Consider the following 19,990-nt stretch of genomic DNA (forward strand, 5'->3'; position numbering starts at 1 on the left):
ATGCTGTTACCTCCCCAAAAAAGTTAAAATCTGTTCATTTAAAGACAAATGCAGTCTACTGTCTGATGACTGCAATGTTAAAATATCAAATGAAACATTTGTTATTAACTCAAATGTATTTTTGAGTTAATTTATTTTTTCTTCTTCATTCAGCAGAATAAAAAGGAAATTTCTAAGCGTGGAAAAAAAACGGACAATTCCTTTTAAAATGCCAAAACGAAGCAACAAAGTGGTAATGCTATCCCCTTCTTTCCTTCTATGTTTCCAGCTTTCTTAAAAATTGATAAAATGTTGAATTGCTAAAATAATAAATAACATTTTTAATTACCTAACATATCCTCCTTCCCCCCAAAAAAGATTTCACAGTCCTTATGCTTCACAGACAGAAATGCATGGCGAATTAAATGCATATGTCCTGCATGCTTTTTTAAAGATAATTCCCTGTAAGAATCTCAGATTCCTCATCCATCTTTGTCTTCTGTTATCTTAATGGACACAATGCCCTTGACTCCTCTGTAGTGCTATACGCTTGTAGAAAATAAGAACGGCCAATATTCATTACCTAAACAGAACTTGATATAACTTTCTGGTATAGACTTGGATCATTCTCCACAGTTTTTTTGTTTGTTTGTTTGTTTTTGTCATTGTTGTGTTTTTTTTTTTTCCTATCTTGCAAAACTGTAGAAGCATTTTCTATTTTACCACTGTTGTGCTTCACCCCCAGTTTTGAATCACTGAAATAACCGTTGTTCGTAAGCTCCACCCAACTGCTGACATAGGATCATGGAGTAATTCTGTCTGGAAGTTATTCAGGATAACTTCAGGTCTTAATGGATATACCCCCTGCTAAGCACAGAGGTGTTAAAGTGGTCAAGTAGATGATCTTGGAGGTCTTTTCCAACATTAATGATTCTATGATCATCTCACAGGCCTTCTTCCAAAACTTCTCTTCAAATCCTGGCCTTGCATTTCTTCTCTCCCCAGACTCACCCTATAAGGTCACGTTAGCAGGCAAAATGTACCTGGTAATACTTATGCTGAGAAATGATGTAAACTAAGAGCAGGAAGAGCTAATCGACTCTTAAATACATCAGATGCTCTCACACATGAATATATTTACACATACGCACTTCTACAAATTTAGGAGCATAGTAAGTTATGAATAAAGTTTCTAGTAGACTTCAGGAAAATAATAAACCTCATAACCTCTGCCTCATGAAGAAGTCCAATAGGTGAATTAGACATCTCAATTAAGCTATGAGAACCACAGTGTCAAATGTCTAAAAATGTCATACGATAATCATTATATAAAATGGCTGATGTTTACTATTTGCACTTGCTCGTTTAGATTGCTGCTTTTTAGTTATGGCATGAGTTGATGAATGGAGTTTTTCCTCCTATAGGACATGTAAGGATAACCTAGGAGATCGGCCCAATGCACCTGCTGGCCATCGAAAAAACATGTAACATCCATGCATACACAATTTTGTGAATTTTCATTTCACTGGCAATTCATAGATTGTAACATATCTCAAGGCTGAACTCTTTACCGACCCCAGTTTCTATCTCTGAAGACCATCCTCATGTCACTGGTTTAAGAAGGGGTGCAATCAGTGAACTAAAGCTACCACACAGAGTTGGTGTAATACTGTTTTCCCAGAGGAGTCTGAACTCTGGGCAAACAGAATGCTCTGTTAAGCTGCTACGTGACCGTGCTGAATTTGATTTACCTGTTCTCATAATCACAGATGCATGTTGGAGAGATGCAGACATTCTGAAAATATAATTGGAAGTAAAGAAAAGACATCAAAATACCTAATGCTATTCTTAATGTCTTCCTTGGGGAAATACTGCTTCCTGTTGTGACTCAAAGAGAGAACTAACATGAAGAAAAAGGCTCATACCTTCAAATATGAAAGTCAAAATGGAATTAAGTTGATTCCCGTGGATTCTCCGTTGATAGAAAGTCCACACAGTCTGCCACGGTTGGATTTTTGACTCTGCTGATACTGAGACAGCCTATCAATTGGAATGAAATGCTGTTTGAAATGAGATCTGGTTCTTAGATGATTCTGCTTCTTGGCAAAGGCAACAGTACCTCATTTTTCCTGGTAACTGTCAAGATCAGTTCAGGATTATGGCCTCCCATGGTGCTGGTTTAACTGGCAAGATGGCAAGATGGCAAATCATGCCAGTGTTGATCATGTAAACTTTAATAATAAATACTAATTCTAAAAATATTAAAAGTCTTCAAATGAAAACATAAGGTGATGTTTTAAATCTAGTCTTACAAAATACTCTAACAGTAAATAAACAGTTTGAGGTTCTCGTGTATCACAACCAAATACCAAACTTTCTCTGCATACACACCTGACCATCGATAAATTCTTCTAAAAAATGAATCTCTTCCTCTCACACTCATTACTTGCCGGTTCTTAATGGCTGGGTCATTTATGAAACATAAGAGGCCAGAGCTGAACTGTAGTCAGGATTACAGTATCAAAGGACACACTGTAGGGAGACTAGATTAATTTTTTTAAAGGTGAACACATGATGCTAACACAAAGTTATACAAGTAATATAAAACTGTACAAAAGGAAAGAGATATGGTACTCCATTAGGGCTTCATCTGAATGTCATATTCATAAAACGTTTCCTCCAGTGTGGCAGTAGTTCTTCGAAGATACTGTGTCTCATCCTAAATGACTTTATTCACTAAACTGATGCTATTTTTGCTAGAGCATCACGTTCAAGTTCTCAGCAGCAGACAAGCAGCTCTTTAAATAAGCAGCAGTGATGTGTCACATATGTCCCTCGCTTAATGCAGTTGTTTTTGGTGTTGTGTTTTGGTTGGTTGGTTGGTTGGTTGGTTGGTTGGTTTTGGTTTTTTAACTTCTAAAGTAGAGAGCCGTTAGGTTCAGGTCACTTAGTAGCCAGAAACAAACCTTCATATTAGCTATGATTTACTTATCTGAGGTTCAAACCTCATTCGTGAATTACTCTTACACATGTAATTTTAAAGCTCAACTTTAAGAAGGAAAATACGTAAATTAGAAAGCCATGAGTACTTGTACAGAAAGCAGCACAGCACAAGTAAACATGCAATTTCCATTTGCAGAGGGTGGGAAGTTGTTCTTAAGCATTTTACAATGCACTCTAAGATGCAGGCTGTGAGTTCATAACCTGTACTAAAGCTCTGCTCAAGTTCAGGTTGGTCCATTCATTGTTAGTACCAAGACTTACATTTGGTTACTTCACCCCCCCCCCCTTTTCTACACAGTTAAATTTACAATAATCATTGAATATGAAAACTGTTGAAAATTATTTAATATTGAGTACAAAAAAAAATGGATTGTCTGGCCTTCAGCATGAAATATTTGGTTGGATTTCTAACCATCTTTAGTAAAATGTTATTTTTAATTCATACTAAGTATTAGTTGAAAAAGGAGTCTTCTATCAATTCCAAAATACTCAGCTGTTCCAAGTATTTCATCATCTCTACTAAAATATAGCTAACATAAATGAGTAGATGCTGAACCCCAGAAATATTAAGCTGAAGAAATTTTTACTGTTTGCTTCAACTAAGAATAAAATATTTGAATATAAACTGCAGGTTCAAATGTCAAGAAAGAGGGTTTTCAAGGGTTTCTGGGGCTTTGAGTTGTACTATTTTGTGAACACCTAACAGAACAAAACAATTTTAAGTTTATATGTATCCCAAAAAAATACCAGAAGCATATTACATGAAGGCAGTAAAACTGGTTTTTTGTCATGCTTACTTGCTTAAGTTCATAACCCAATTTTGCAGAATCTGGATGTGGCTGCTGACTCAAGCAGTTTCTGCATTTTAGTGCTTTAAAAGAAGTTTTGTTTGTCCGTGTGTTTGTGAAAGACACCTAAGAAACCTGTGATACCTAATTTTTTATTGAATATCCCTAACCATCAAAAAAATCACTCTCCAGAAGCTTATTTCTGTGCATGAAATCTGTAATTAACTACAGAACCAAAATAGTCTCTGATTGCAACCTGGTGGAAGAAGCCATACTGTGCTTTATTTTCAATGACAATGAAGGGAAATCACAGCCCATGAAATTTAACATGGTTAACTGAAACCCAATGCAGAACAGGCGCTATCAAGACAAATATGAAGCAGAAATACTTACTCTCTATTCCAATCCCCCAAAGCAAACACGTTCTCACACTGTCCAAATTGAAGTTCAAATAAAATAAAAGCAGTGAATGCACAATGTCCCTGAAGACAGCAACTTTGCTGCCTGCCTTATCATCTCCACTTGATACCTTAAAAAATAACAATTAAAAAAAAAAAAAAAAGAAAAGAGAAAGACCTATCCTTACACATATAAAACACCACTGTTGACAAAAGATCCCAGGTTATAAAATTAAACTGTACTCACAGACTTAGAAAGAAATGCTAACAGAAAAAATCACTTTTTTTTTTTTTTAATTAACCTAACCATCAGATATCTCATCCAAATTCATCTCCAGGGTATTTAAATTTTAGAGAAAACATATTTATGATGCACCTTTCTAAATGAAAAGTCTGATTTTTTTTTCCCATTTGGTGACTATGCATATATGGTACGTCTTGTGTCCAAAAAGGTGTACCTGTGAAAATATATCCCTTGTACTCCCATGTATTTTATTGCATTTGTTATGTTCTGCCAACTCAATTTCTGAGAACAACTCCTTTGTCACATATGCCGAAACAAAGTAAAAGGCAAATAACTGTTCTAAATTGATTTTAGACTGCTTGAAAATATTACTATTTATGGCAGAATAACTAGTTTGGGAAAATTAAACCTTATTCTAACTTTAATAAATTTCATAAGTTATGCTTAGTTTCTAGATGTTGTTATATATATTTTAAGACTGGAATATAAATGAAAACTGAAAATTTATCTGAAGCAATCAAGGCCCACTGTAGGCTTTCTAAATACAGTATTGTGTGAGATATTTGTTCTAAGAAAAACTCCAAAATCCATATCACTAAAGTAGACTAAAAGCCTGACTTCAGTAGGCATGTGCTCTCTATACAGCAACTCCTTCCTAGAAAGTTACCGACCTAACCTAAAATATTAAGTAAAGTTTGAAAAAGATATTGTCAATGGTTAAAAATTCTTTACATGTTTTTTCCCAGGTTTACTTTCCTGACTCTTTTTTTCCACAACTAGTGCCACAATAACTTAAAAGCAAGAGTTAATCATATTTCTTTCTTCTCCTTTCCAATTTGATACTTCATTTGCCATTTCTGACATTTATCTTAACAAAATTAATTACCATTTAACAGCAGTATTTTTCATGACAATAAAAAATCTCCAGTATCATACTTGAGGACATTTTTATAGACATTTTATCGCATTTTGAATACCACGAGGTTTATCACTGAGTAAACTGATGTATTACTCTTTCATGGTAAAATTTTGTGGCTCATGAGCAAAACAAAAGACTTATGTAAAAAAATTTATCAAAAAAAAAATTAATAGTAACAGTTCCAAGATAAAGGAACTTCTGAAGTTACTAGTTTGAAGTTGCAAAGACCAAATATAACACATTGCTAGATAGTAAAAGTAAAGTAGCTGTATGCATCTATTGTTATGCCATTCCAACTGCAAATATCTACTAATGTAGAAATATTGACAATCTTGAAGCTGACACTTTCTATCACCATGCTTGGTGATATGCTTGCACATAATTAATTCTACTTACACTTGCCGAGGCATCAACTGGATGTTGAGAAGGCACAAAACAAATACAAACTCTTATCCCCATACTGAAGAAAAGGCAATGGGAACGTGAGATACGACATGTTTATAACATTTAACATAGCAAGGAATTTGGTACTGCTTTAGGAAGAAAATCTCTGAAACAGTCCAACCCCTAACAGACACACAGGATTAACAGAAATAAAACTGATGGCTGACTTAGACACTGCACATGCGCTCACAGAACAACACCTTTAAAGGTTCAAAACCAATACACCATTTATCTTAACCGATTCAAACATGGAAAACATGATACCACATAGCACTGCTGCTCTCCCTACACCAGGGAACGCTCTTTTCTTAACCAGAGTTTTGCTTACTCAGAAGTCAGCTTCATTTGTACATTTATAAAACAGATTAACAACATGAGCATCAAAGAATTAAGAAAACAACTACAATTTAGGAACAGAATATCAAGACATTTAAACTTGCACATATCTATTGCTACATTTTAGAAACAGATGTGGAACCAATGTACTGTATATACTTTACATGTATGAACTTTACATTTAACGCTTATGCGAAGCCTAATTACTTCTGCATCAAAACCTAATTCCTTATCGGGACACACCTGACAGAAACCAAATTCCTGAACATCTACCCAAATGAGATAACTGAGGTGTGGTTTAAGGTGATTCCAGCAGCGAGGCGGTTTCACAGTGCCCAGGCCATAACCCAGCCGCTCACTGCCCAAACCGCACGGAGCGCAGCGACACATGGCAGCAGGACTCAAAATAACAGATACTCCCGACAGCAGGCGGAACACAGTCTGTCCTTAAAAGCGAGCAAAACCCACTTTCCCTGCTCCCTTCAGGATTTTTTCACAGCTTTTTCTTCTAGCAAGGAAATTGCTAAAGTCACTGAAGATATTTAAATTACTCTGCAGTTGCATCTGGCTGTCGACTGACATGCAATTTCAAAACCCAGTTTTATAGTCTGTTTCTGCTTTACTAAATATAGATATGCATTGTTACCCACATTTATGTGAATGTTTAGACTGTATTTATTAAGAAAACATTGGTATTGTTTAATTTCACGTATTTGAACAAGCACAGAAACACAGCTTTACAACCCTCAGGTAAAGATGCTTTCTAACATCGTGGCATTACATTGATAACACACAGGTACCTCAAAGATAACAAGCAGCCAGTTTGGTCAGGAACCCTGTGAACTGCCTACTAAAAGTCAACAATCCATCTTACAAAAAAAAAAAAAAAAACGCTTGTTAATGAGATTCCCGCCGTGTCGATGCCAATATTTAACCCCTCAAATCAAAGTTCTGCAGCTCTCCGAAGATGAAGTTCACACAAACTTCAGTCAGTCACAGAGGAAGGACAGCCACCCACACACACACATATATCCCCCCCCCACCACCACCCATTTCTGCGGGCATCGCTGCCACTCACCCTCATGCACCACGCCGACACGAGGGGAGCCCGCACGAGGCGAGCCCCGCGGCCCGGCCCCGGTTTCAGCCCGGCGGAGGCTCAGCCCCGCGGCGGCCATAGCGGGAAGGCGCCGAGGGGCCGCCCCACACACAGCTCGCGCTGCCGGCGGCTGGGGCTCGGCTCCCCATCGCCACCACGGGCTGCCCCCCCACGCCGCCACCACCACCTTCGGTTCTCCAAAGCCTCTCCTGCCTCACCTGAAGGGCATCCGCCACGCCCGCCACGAGCTGCCAGGGTTTCATCGCGGGCTGCGAGCCGCCTCTCCCTGCCGCGGCCGGAGCAGCCACCGGGGCACCCCCGCAGCACGATCGGGAGCCCGGCGGCGGGCGGAGCGGCCGGCGCTGAAGGTCAGGCTGTCCCCGCCGAGCTGCTCGCCCCCAGCCCGCGGCAGCCGGGCGTCCGCCGCCCCCGAGCCCCCGCCCGGCAGCCGCCGTTACCTCAGAGCCCCGGCACGGCTGGAGGCAGCACGACAGCGCGCCCGGTTACTTGCGCCGTGCCTACATGATTCAAAATGTCTGTGGGACAGTATTTACGACTTTCGGTACGCGATTCTCTACGTGCTGACCCAAGATGAGCCTTTTTCCCCCGCAGTGTCCCTGAGAGGCAGGGCTGACCAAGTCACGGTGCTTGCCTTCAGGTCAGGGCGCTGACACACGCTCGGCCGAAGCCCACAGCCCAGGGGTAAGGGCAGAAGGGATGGGATTCAGTAACCCTGGCATGGGAAGCTTCCCTAAACGTATTAAATATTTGATAATTATTCAAATACTAACCCTGGTGCTAAAGTTGGAGGGGGTTCACTATTTTGATCGATACTATTTAACCATTTTGATTAAATAATGATAACTTTCTAGAGAAAATCTGAATTTGTTTATAAATAATAATGTTGCAGACTAAAATATTTTTAAGAAAAAGACAGGCTCGGACTGAAACAAAACCCAAACACCTTCCTCAAAACATGGTAGCAATTAACCCATTAGTGGAGCAGACAGAAAAAGTCTGTTTATCTCGGACATTAAAAACTGGCATGCTAGGCAAGACATTGCTTATATGGTAGCAAATAATTTGGTGTTTTGTTTTTCAGAGTACAGCTATTTATGCAAATGGGATTACAAAGTGTAAACATGTAACCACACATACAAAACTGAAAAATTGTTGGGTTACTGCTCAGATAACTTCTCTCCTTCTATAAAATTTATTTTCACACCACACATTTCCTTATTTTTCAGGAATATTATAAGTTCAGTAAAACATCTTTCAATATTTATCACTGTTTTGCAATCAAAAAGATGACTAAAAATGATCTCTGATAACATAATTCCTATTAATCACTCCCTTTTTGCAGATACAAATCAAAGAATTTGCACCTGTTTTTGACAAAATGAGAGAAAGTTTCATTTGGCTTGAAAAAATTGAAAATGTGCAAAATAATTAGATTCAGATTCTGATTTCATAAGTCTTTCCTCGTCTTGTAGAAGTTTTATTTTGGATATGCTCACCTTATTACCTTAAGAGAAGAGATAACTACATGGTTTATGTGACAAATAAGGCATGTCTTTATTTTAAAATACTTTACAATACAGCTGCGTACAATTTAAAAAAAAATGCAGAACGTTGCAAGGGCTGGCCTGAGTACTGGGCTAATAGCCAAAACAAATCTCAGAGCTCACATTGGCTTACTGTGTGGCCTTGACCAAATTATTAATCTCCTCAGTTTTCCCACTTGTAAAATTAGAATAATAACACTTACAGAGCCTATCTCCTACCTCTTACTTCTCAGGAGGGCTCTGAGGATTAATGACCCTACAGTGCTTTGAAAATGAATAAACACTAACCGCTAGGCCAGAGTTAATATGTTTCAGAGTGTTAAAACACTGAAATACTGGAAATTCCGATGAAACCACCTTGTGTATCTAAACATGGATGCCCTAAAACCCGTGGATTACAAAAACAAGATCTCTTATCACTTGCCACCAACAAAATACTGTGGGTTGGCTTATAGTTCTATTATTCATATCTGATTTTTATCTCTTCCCATTCTTACTATTAAACCCAGAATTACATTAAAAGCAGCACCAAGAGCAATTGCCTCTGCTGTCTTTTAGGGTCACAAAAATGCCCTGTCCAGGGCAAGGTCACTCACAGCCACAGCAGGCAAGAAGCATCACCGGTAACTCTGGCCTGTTGCTTCCAGCATTTGCAGCACATATGGTCATTTAATGAGAGGACCAACACTTCTGGCAGATGTGACATGTTCTCAGTGCTATTCTTTAGAGACTGCAATTCTTTATTCAAGTAATGAAAAAGAGTTTAAACTAATTAATTATCTCATTAACAATAAATATGGGGGGAGCACTGGCTAACAACGTACTGCTGCAGAACAAGATGCATTCTGTCACAAAGTTGTGATGATGAGCAGATGATTAAGCAAAAATAATACTCCAAATACATACATCCAAGTTAAAAAAAAAAAAGAATAGTAACATCCCATTTCAATCTATAGAGTTAATCTGATAACAAATTAAATATATTTATACATCCATTTTCACCACTCTAAACAGTGGACAGTTTTGGTCTTCTGACTTTTTCTTCTACCCCACACAGGAACAAGAGAGAAAATTCTTTAAATGCTCTGTTGGTCAAATGATTCCACTGCTTCTCCTTGAACCATCACTACAGCAGTTCCCTCTGCAAAACCTTATCTGAGATGCCATCCTCTTGTTTGACAATATGGATACTTCAGGAGCTTTGTGCGGGGCAACATCATTGGGGCACCAGTGTCTACAGAGCAGCACCAAGACCAAGACCACTGTGAAGTGCTCTGGGGATAGGCAAAACTCACATTAGAAATTGCATCAGGGAATAACAGGCTCTCACCATGGCTCAGACACTAGACATCCCTGTTATGACTTTCTTACTTGCATGCAAGCAAGAATGAGGGAGGTCTCTCTCTAAGCTTTGGTGCTTCTGCTATACTTGTGGGGACAAACATTAATTAACTATTGTATTACTGTGATAGCAGCAAGCATTGAAATTTCTGTAATCCCCCATTTGTATCTTTTGCACTTGAGATTTTCAACAGTTTATTGAATACTACAAAATAAATGTCACTACATTATGTCTCATGTTACATCAAAAATTCTATATAAAAACTAGGTCTTTACTATCTAAACCCTTGCATTCTTTTCTCATATTTTTTTTCTGTAATTTCTACTTTACAAAGAAAATTAATTCACAGAGAAATAAACAAAAGTAAATAATTGCCCTACTAAACATAAGCGTCTTCTAGTGAACAGTGTGGCTTGTTTGATTTTTTTAAACTGATCCAAACATATTTGTGTCACACTAGAAGGCTTCTAGGTGAAAAGCTTCAGTGTGCAATTTGTTTATTTTCCATTTCTTGAACTAAGTTCCTGTGGTATGGGAACTATTAAAAAGTAATGTAACCGTTGAAGGAGAATGAAGATTGGTAAAATTCAGAAGTAGTATCTTGAGTATAAGGCAATCCTGCACCTGTACAGTTTCACAGATATTTTTTATATTGAATAGTGAAATGTGGCTTAATCTGTACTGCATTTATGCATCAAACACATGGGGGCTCTCCCTGCCTGACAGATTACTGCTGAAATGATTTCTTTCTACATGCCATCTAATGACCCAGTTGTATTACAAAAGGTGAGCCTAATGAAGCATATTCAGATGGAAAAGTATCATGCAATTTATGACAAACATGCTGCAGTTTTATTTTTAAATGTTGACAGTGTGCGCGTGAGGGAGATGACCAACAAGAAACAGCATCAATCATATGTCACAACCCTAACAATGCAAGCACAGCTCAAGGAAAACTAAATCTGAGGATTCATGCTAGACTGTTGCTGAACATAATCTTTTGGGGACAATATATCAATGTTAAGGATTTTTAAAACTGAAGTATCAAAAAAATACAACTGTAAAACACCAGGTTTTGCTCTACTATGCAGAACTTAAAATGTTCTGCAGAGGTCTGATCCTGCAAGCATTCATACTATTGATAACTTTGCATTCAGATTAACTGTAAAAGAACACAAAAATAGGTGGTTATAGTACTATACCTACAAAACAGACATTAAAAAGAATCAGCAAGATAAAGTACTAGGTGTTTTCATGAATTATCTCTGTATATTCAAAATTAAAGTATTTTTTCTGTGGCCCCATGCTCACAAGTCATATCTATAAATAATTTGTAAATGTGATTATATCCATCTGAAATGCTTCAGTTTGTGTTATTAGTAGTTGTTTTTACGTTGTTTTTCAGTGAAGTATATTGAAATTGATGTTGCTAATGTGACTTGAATGTTCTAGTATTATTTTGGCTATGCCTACAATTGTGTTAGTTCACAAACAAGGTTACCTGTAAGCATCCATTGGTATACACTTTGAAGTTTATATACTTTCACTTTGATTGTAATTGCAAAATTTTGCAAAGTATTACGTGAAAAATTTTGCTATCCTTATACAAAAAAAAGAGACTAATCCTTATACAAAAAAAAAGAGACTATGTTCAGAAACAAGTGTAAGAAATCAAGTACCACCAGTAAAAACAGTAAGTGAAACATTACTTGTATGCAATTATGATACAACTAAAATAGTAACGATACAACAGATATATACTTCAAACCTCGCTGAAAAAAGTTTGCTGCATAAACACTACAAGTTATCATAAAAATAACAATTCATCCCTGTATTATTCATACCTGTATAATATTAGAGGATTATATCCTCTCCAAACCCACAGAATGCATACTCCACAGGGTAATGATTACTGCACAGCAACTGATGCTTACCAGGATACATTCAAAAAATAATTACTTATCCAAAGTCCTAAAATGAAGGAAAGTTCTTGCAGATATATCAGATCCAGGATAAAATATATCTTTTTTTTTTTTTTCAAGCCTAAAGAAAGCACAAAAATCTAGATCGCAAAAGCAGTCATTTTAAAACTATCACTATTTTTTTATTTTTATTTCTTCAGATTGTCACAATGTTTAATGTAACACATAATAATATATCTACAAATATGAAGAAGAAATGGTCTCAGAAAAGTCTTGAGGCAAAATAACGCCTTATGTGCGTTATTTTACATATTCACAACTTTTTTTTTTGTGAAACTATATTTTTACATATTCACAACTTTGTTGAAATGCTTAACTATTCATAAAAAATTACATTACAAAGGCAAATAATATTTCATCATGAACCAGGATTACTAGTTAAAGGCTGACTTTCAACACTTCACTATACATTCCCTTCAAAAGGAATCTGGATCCACTTAGATGTTGTTCACCAGCAAATTACAATTCTTTGTTCAGTGACATTCAGAAAACACAACATTTTTCTGCATTGGGAATTCAAAATGTCTTCTAGTTCTATTTTTTGCTGTTGTTTGGTTTTTTTACTTCACAAAGTGTTAAATGATACTGCAAATCATTTCCTCAGTAAAACCGCAACAAGGTTGATTTCTCTAAAGGGCCACAGGCCCAGGAAATGCAGACGGGATCGTGCTCATCAAAAAGAGTGCACGAGGAAGTGCAAACACACAAAGGAAAACATCTGAAAACCCTGGAAGTGCAATTGCTTGCCACTGTAGATAATTTGGTGCAAGAAACACTCTCTTAATGACAAACTACACCTCGCCCCACAGAAGAGGATCTCTGAATGCCGCTCACCCCATCAAATATTGACATTTTCCAGACCCACATCTGGGAGTCACCGCAGGGCGGTCAAGGCCTCTGCCTGTTGTACCTGGAATAACACGCAGGCAGAGGAACCTGAATTCAGACCTTTAGCACTGCATTGACTTTCGCACAAAACTATGGTGAGCATGGGCCTACATGAGACAGGTACGAGGCTGTGTTGCCTGTACTTACAGGCCGTTACCTGAGGGGATGAGGAGGAAAAAAAAAAGAAAAAAACTTAAGTTACTTAGAGTTTTCTAGGAAATTTCTGGCAAAAGAAAGAGGGCAAAAAAAATAACTTTCTCCTTCGCAAATCTGTGGGGCATATGGTGATACAATTCTGTTAAGAAAGTGTGTAAATGCATATCTCATTCTTAGCTAATGGCAAAATAAACAGTTGTACTTATTTTTACTCAACCTACTTACATTTACAGTTGCTCTCCAGATTGCAAAATATCCCAGTGATATTTTTGTCACAAACATTATATGCGTGCATATACCCACTTCTTACTAAAATACATATGCAGAGTTGGATACCTTTACAAATACCAGCTGTAAAGGAATGTGAGGATTGCTCCTCGCCAGACTTTAAACAAACTGCCCTCATTTAACGTAACACCATCACACCAATGCCACAGCCTGGTGGGTGCAGTCAGGTACGAGGGTGGCACCTCCAGCCCATTACCGTGGGTCTGCTCTGCTTTCCAGCCCTGCTGGCACTCGGACTGTCACAGCGTGGGGATGCAAGCAACCACTTGCTTCTGCTCATCTGTGCCACAACACAGTTGACTAATTAATTTTTTAAAGTATTCAAGATGTGACACTTCACATACAGGATTGAATACAGATTAGCATTACAATCATCACAAAGCTTTTGTAGGCTCAAATTTGTCTTCTTCCAGCAAAGTTTCCTTTAATGTGCAAATGAATGATGCCACTACGTATCTTGAAATAAACAGGCTCATTATGGTTATGACTTGTCATATATGCAGGCATTCAGAATTATATTCACAGCATACAGTAAGCTGGCAGATAAAGACAGGCTAAACAAAAGATATGAAACTCCCAGTCTGCTATCATATTTAGATGTCTTCATATCAGAGCCATGAAAACATTTCTCCCCCCATATTTGTACACTGACGATACCTTCAATGGCTTTCCCAGCCCAGTTCTAAAGACGGAATGCCTTTGCAAGACCAAGTGAAAAGAGAGCAAAGGGAACATGAAATCACCTCACAAATTCAAAACCCATAAGGGCTGGGAGACAGGCTAGAGCAGGCTGCCCACACAACAAAAAGGTCACAGGGAGACAGGCAAGTTAGCTCTGTTTTAATATATAAAACCTTGAACAGAATTCTTCGGTAAACAGGAACATACTAATTAACTGGTTTTTTAGGGCTTTTCAGGAATTATTTTTTACTTTGTATTCTTTGCAGTTTTTGAGAGCAAATAAATCGATGTGTCTGGAGTCAATTTATATGTCACAGGCTGCAGCTCACGCAAAGCAAAAGGACCAGTACATGCCATGGCAAAAAGGGTTGCTCACAGTAGCTGTTGGTAAAGAAGCAGATTTCTAATAGGAGACGCAGTGCCAGGGCAGTTAGCTTACAAGGCTTCCCCTGCACTGAGATGCAAAAAACACCTCAGTCCTGGAGATGGTCCTTTAGAGGGATTTAAGGGGACCAATGTAAATGCTGTCAGATTTAAGGGAACCAACATAAAATCTGTCATCCATCAGGGAACACATATAGGATATCTGAAATTAACACCTAGATACGTTTCCAAGAATAATTAGGGTAAAACACGTTAAAAATAATTTTCATACATTTTTCTGACAAACTGTTGTGGACTTCTGTTGTTGATTTTAGCAGTTTCAGTTGGATTTGCTACAGCTGGAAACGTAAGGGAAAGTCTGCAGTAATCAGGATGTGACACTCATTAATACTTCCACAAAATACCCACTGGATTTGCATAAAGTCTGCAGATTCATTGGTGAATCTTTAATGTGAGAATTTCCCTTGGTTTTACTCCAGATTCGGCTCCATTTGTCCTCCCTCTCTCCTCCAGTGATAATCGCTGTAAACAGTTCATAACAAAGCATAATTAAATGTACTGAATAACTAAAATATACACAGAATTACTCAAAAGCTTATATAATGACATATATTCTTTTGCAAATTGCAAATGTTTTCAGAGAAATTATCTTGTAAGGGAGATAATTCTAACTGAATACAATGACACTCCAAGTCATCTAATAAATCTGGAGATTTCCAGACAAGTTTTTTATGATCTGTATATAAGTAACATCCATGGCACAGCTCACACACAGCGTGACCTTCACAGGTAAAATGCCATGAAAAGCTTCTAGAAATGGCTACGTCCCTAAGATGGTGAAATATTTCTGGTTCTGACAAACACAAAACTCTAAAATAAATCATAGCCCCCATTAAGGGAGATATTTCTTGCTATTGTTGATATCACAAAATTTGACAAGAAATTTTTAAGTGTGGGCTATTTAAGTCTTATCTTAGGGGAAGTACTAGTTCTCAAGCGTCAGATATTTACTACTTATATGTATCTAGTGAATATCTATACTAAATATATCTATATCTAGATATTAGAAGTAGATATTTATAATTTTAGTAAATATTTCTTATTTTTAGCTGAACTATATAGTACTGTATAGTTTGATGACTACATTGCATCATGCACCTCTGTATGTACACGCATTTCGACCAAGGCAACATAATGCCATTACAGCAGACAATAAGTTATATAAAGGAAAGTTCAAATGAAAAAAAGTTTCTCTTTTGCATTGTAAAAAAAGGCTTCCCAATTTTTTTTAATTCCCGTTGAAGCTCAAGATTGTGCTGATAACAGTGCTCTTTGGTTAGTTTTGATTTTAAAATAAGATTCTTCTACAAGAATGAATGATGCTTTGCGCAATATTAATAGAATACATTTAATTTTAAGTAAATTTAGTATGAGATTCAGAATGCATTTTTAAAGCAAAATTAAATTCATTTCCTGTTATAAATTCTTATAAATATACATAAATGATTTAATTTCTAGTATGCTATGCTCAAAACTTAACATTTGTGCATAGTATAAGCTTTGAAAATATTTGAAAACCATATATGTAACTGAATACCTGTACCAGACAATATATTATTTCACTGGCTTGCATTTTGATCAAGTTTATTGACTGAAAGTCTTATTTCATTGCTTCTACTCAACAGATCATTCCTTCTCTCTCTCCGATAACCCATTAGCACTTGAGAGAGTTTTCTGAAGGAAAACACAACCTGAATAAGTAAGAGAGCCAGAATGCTTTGCTGCATTTTTACTTCTAAAAGGACCTCACTGCACTCACAGCAAAGACTCCGCTAATTCAAATGGCACAATAACGGCTCTTCTGAACACCATTTTTAAACAAAGGTGGAATATTTTGTTCATTAGAGGCAATGAAAATATGTTCAAATATTTCACTTCTCATTCATTTCTCTCAATAGCATGAACCTCAGATAAAAATATATAGATACTACCTTGTCCCTTGGAAGAAAAAAACAAAGCATATATCGACAGGCCTTTTTCTGCCTTGCAGGCTGCCAAGTGGCTTAAAAATGAAATTAAAATGGGAAAACAAGAAAACAAGAAAAGGAGGACAGTCTGTACTCCAGTGCTCGCTCACTCCCCATCCCTGGTAGGCTGGACATTTGTGATGGGTCTAGAGAACAGAATGGGAAACCTGTGCCTCACGCACACCTGTACAGTAACTCAGTAATTACCATAGTATGAAGAAAATACATTTCTGTGACTGTATCATTTTTTTTTGGCACTCATTCCCTGTTTCTTGGCAGTTGTGTCTGCAGCATAGAAGAAAGTGACTCCAGACAAAACTTGGAAACTAGGTGCCAGAAATTTGGTCCTGAGCAGTTTGTATCTATGAATTTCTTAAAAATGCAGACAACAAACCAAGTATATTAAGGGTGGCAGAGTCCCCTGGATACCAAGTTGACATGTAAGGAAAGAGACCGGGCAGACAGGTGTTGGCAGGCAGCTTGGGCAAGGTACTCAGCCAGCTGCTGGGATCCTCTCAGCACTAACACTCAGAGCAGGCAGAGGTCCATCTGCAGGAGAGAAACTTAACGCTGTTTTCTCAGGTGTAACTCTGCACATCAAGGCTACAAACCCTTCCCCTCACTCTCAGTAGCAGAAAATGAAGGAACTCATTACTTGTAGAGCGAGAGCTCTTTAACCTGGCAGTGGAATACAAATGCCTGTCCATACAGGAGCAAGGAGGCGTATAGAGCTTCTACACATTATTTACAAAGATCATGAAGATGTGGCCTGTGTCCAATAGAGCCCCATTTCCCTCCGCCTAGTATAATACCTACTGGTTACTAGAGAACAGCAAAGCTTGTAGTAATACTAAGAATGAGATCATACACTCTGAACCACCCACAACACCATCCAGCAGGGTTTCCAAAAGCCAGAGGCTGACTGTCTCAGCCCAATCCAGTACGCGGAGCTAAAGGTGGCACTACAGGAAAGGTGCTCTTCCAAACGAGGACACAGTTACATTTCCCTCAGGACACCAGGATCATGTCCCTCTGCTCCGAACACTAGCTTCTATTGCAGAAGTTCTTCCAGTGAGATCAGACTTTTCTAAACCAAGTGAAAAGTCAGTACCACTATTTCATTTTAGTGTCACCATTTTCCCCTCCTAATCACAACTCTTGTTCCTACAAATGTCACCAACTTCTCTGTTCTTCTGAAGTTCACATAATTGGTGGCCTTTCCTCCCTTCAGTTTTCTTCAAGAAAATGCTCAATCACAATATTTAAAAGATAAAAGTGATAAGTGTTTTTATAGAACTTTAGATCAAGTACTAATTTTACATGGGAAACAAAATGGCACTCATTTTGAGCAGAGAAGGAAACTGGTGAAAAATCAAGACAAAGGCCAGGGAAAAATACTCTACATTGACTTCAATTGAATAACATTAATTTGTGGATATAAAATTTTGAATGAAAACATAGTAGTAGAACTGCAAGCCAACTTTATAACAATGTTGCAATAACATATTGCTCAAAGGTTAATTACGTCGTATCTTTCTCTAGTGGAAGGTTAGAAAGACTAACAAAGAGCTTTAGGAGAACATCCTTAACGACAGACAGATACGCACACATTTTAAATATGCGGTATTTATAAATATAAAATCACTGAAAGATTCCCAATCTTAAGTATTTGCTGGGTCTTTTTAAAGAAGTACACTGTACCGTTATTCCATCAATTTTGTAACACTTCCTGTAGTAGACCTGGGAAGCTGGCATCTGACTGTAGGATATTCTGCTCTTTTCCCCTCAGCTGCCTCAAACAGGTCAAATCTCCAGCATACATTCAGGGATCTGCATGCAGCTTTCTGTAAACAAAAGGAAAAAGGACTGCTTGTTTAGAACAGGATTGAAGATCCTGGGTTCTGACAATTCCACGTCATATCACCAGTACAAAGATAGCAACACATTTATTTATTATTTATTAATCAAACATTAAGATGTGGCACTACTGCCCACACAGTCCATGTCTATTATTTGCTATGTCTCACTGATCTAGAACCTGCAGCAGCAGAAACCAGACATTTCTACTGAAATTAAAAATAATCATCATCATCATTTACTGCAATACTTTTCTCTGCCTTTCCATAAAAGAACTAAATTATATGTTTACCTGAATCAGTACCAATTAGTTAAAGAGACAGAAAAGATGGCAAAGACAGCATCATAGGTCTTGCGTAAATGAGATAAGTTTGGAGGTAACTTGATTTGGGTAGTGAAAATTGTGGCAGGCAGGGGTAACTCCTAATAAGAGCTCACTTTCAGGTGTGAACTTCTTAATGGACAAGCAATGAGACTCCAGACAGCCTTCACTGCACTAGCCAGCCTAGCTGAGCAAACACAAAATGTAACAGATCCAGCACTAAGGAAGAGGAATGGGGTGAGGACTGGTGTGGAGCAAACCAAGCAACAAAGAAAACAAGTTTCCTAGAAGTCTGCTGCTGGGCTTGAGTTAATGTTGCAGAAGGAACAAATTGGAGAGAGCGAGCTGGAAAGGAAAGGGAACAGTCACCATTCTGTGTGCCACACCGAGAGGTTCGTGTTACTTCTCTCTCCTGAACATCTGCTGCACTGAATAAACATTACACGTATATTTCTATACACACACATTTAATATCCTTAGTATGGAAGCAAGTAAAACACATCTAGATCATGATTATTTGGAAAATATAAAAGTGACAGATTTATTTGAACTACAATGCCAAAAACAATTGTCAGTAACATTTTCTACAGAATATGTTTTGATCTGTTGTTTGAGAACAAGTTGGAAGACTGATTACCAATGCTTTGACAATAAGATTGCATCATCTTTTAATAAGATAGGAAGAGTAAGACAAAAAATATTTACAACAGTTTCCTGTATTCATTCTTGTGAGTCATCACACTTTTTTTTCTTTTTTTTTTGTACTATGCTAAGAACTTTGGATTTGGATGATTACACTAATTAAATTTGTAGCCAGAGTAGAATGGTTTTTGGAACACTACACCACTTAAAGTTTCATCTATTTTTATTAACATACACAGCTAGAGAGAGAGTTGACCATCACATCAACCTTGCTCTGGTAGTTTTATTACTGCAGTTCTAACACTCACAGTCAGTGACTTCAGCTATTCTTTGTGATGCAAATGTCTTCACCATAGAAGTGTGTGGAATAATTGCCTGAGGTGACTTAGAAATTAAGCTTACATTCACATTTTTAAGAAAAGGTACAGCACTGAAGAAGCCTCCAGGGTGGAGTGTAGCTGCATTCCGTAGAAGTTCCCTAGGCCTCCAGCCTGAGATATTGGCCACACCAGGGGAACTTGGTGTGCTGACCCTAAGAGGAGCTGTACAGAGGGTAGAGCGGAGTGGAGACACCATGGCCAGGCTCTGTGATAAGATGGGAACTCAAAGGTATGTCAGAACCAATAAGCTGCATATTTGCTGCCCT

At 37.7% G+C, this 19,990-nt stretch overlaps 1 protein-coding gene across 18 annotated transcripts in view; it reads right to left on the reverse strand.

The window, feature by feature from the left end:
* RBFOX1 (RNA binding fox-1 homolog 1) overlaps nt 1-19,990 on the reverse strand; it is a 1,146,084-nt gene that overhangs the window by 674,076 nt on the left and 452,018 nt on the right. For 2 of the 18 annotated variants that reach the window (XM_048062471.2, XM_048062462.2), the window contains exon 1: nt 7,429-7,626. The exons of 14 other annotated variants lie outside the window; for them this stretch is intronic. In XM_048062471.2, coding sequence (XP_047918428.2) covers nt 7,429-7,473 — 45 coding nt within the window. In that variant the 5' untranslated portion in view covers nt 7,474-7,626. Of the gene's footprint in view, nt 1-7,428; nt 7,627-18,224; nt 18,357-19,990 lie in introns of those variants that run through there. 2 more of the 18 variants (XM_048062480.2, XM_066977832.1) reach the window with 2 other exon arrangements.

Source organism: Anser cygnoides, chromosome 15, assembly GCF_040182565.1.
Source record: "Anser cygnoides isolate HZ-2024a breed goose chromosome 15, Taihu_goose_T2T_genome, whole genome shotgun sequence".
Taxonomy (NCBI): Eukaryota; Metazoa; Chordata; class Aves; order Anseriformes; family Anatidae; genus Anser; species Anser cygnoides.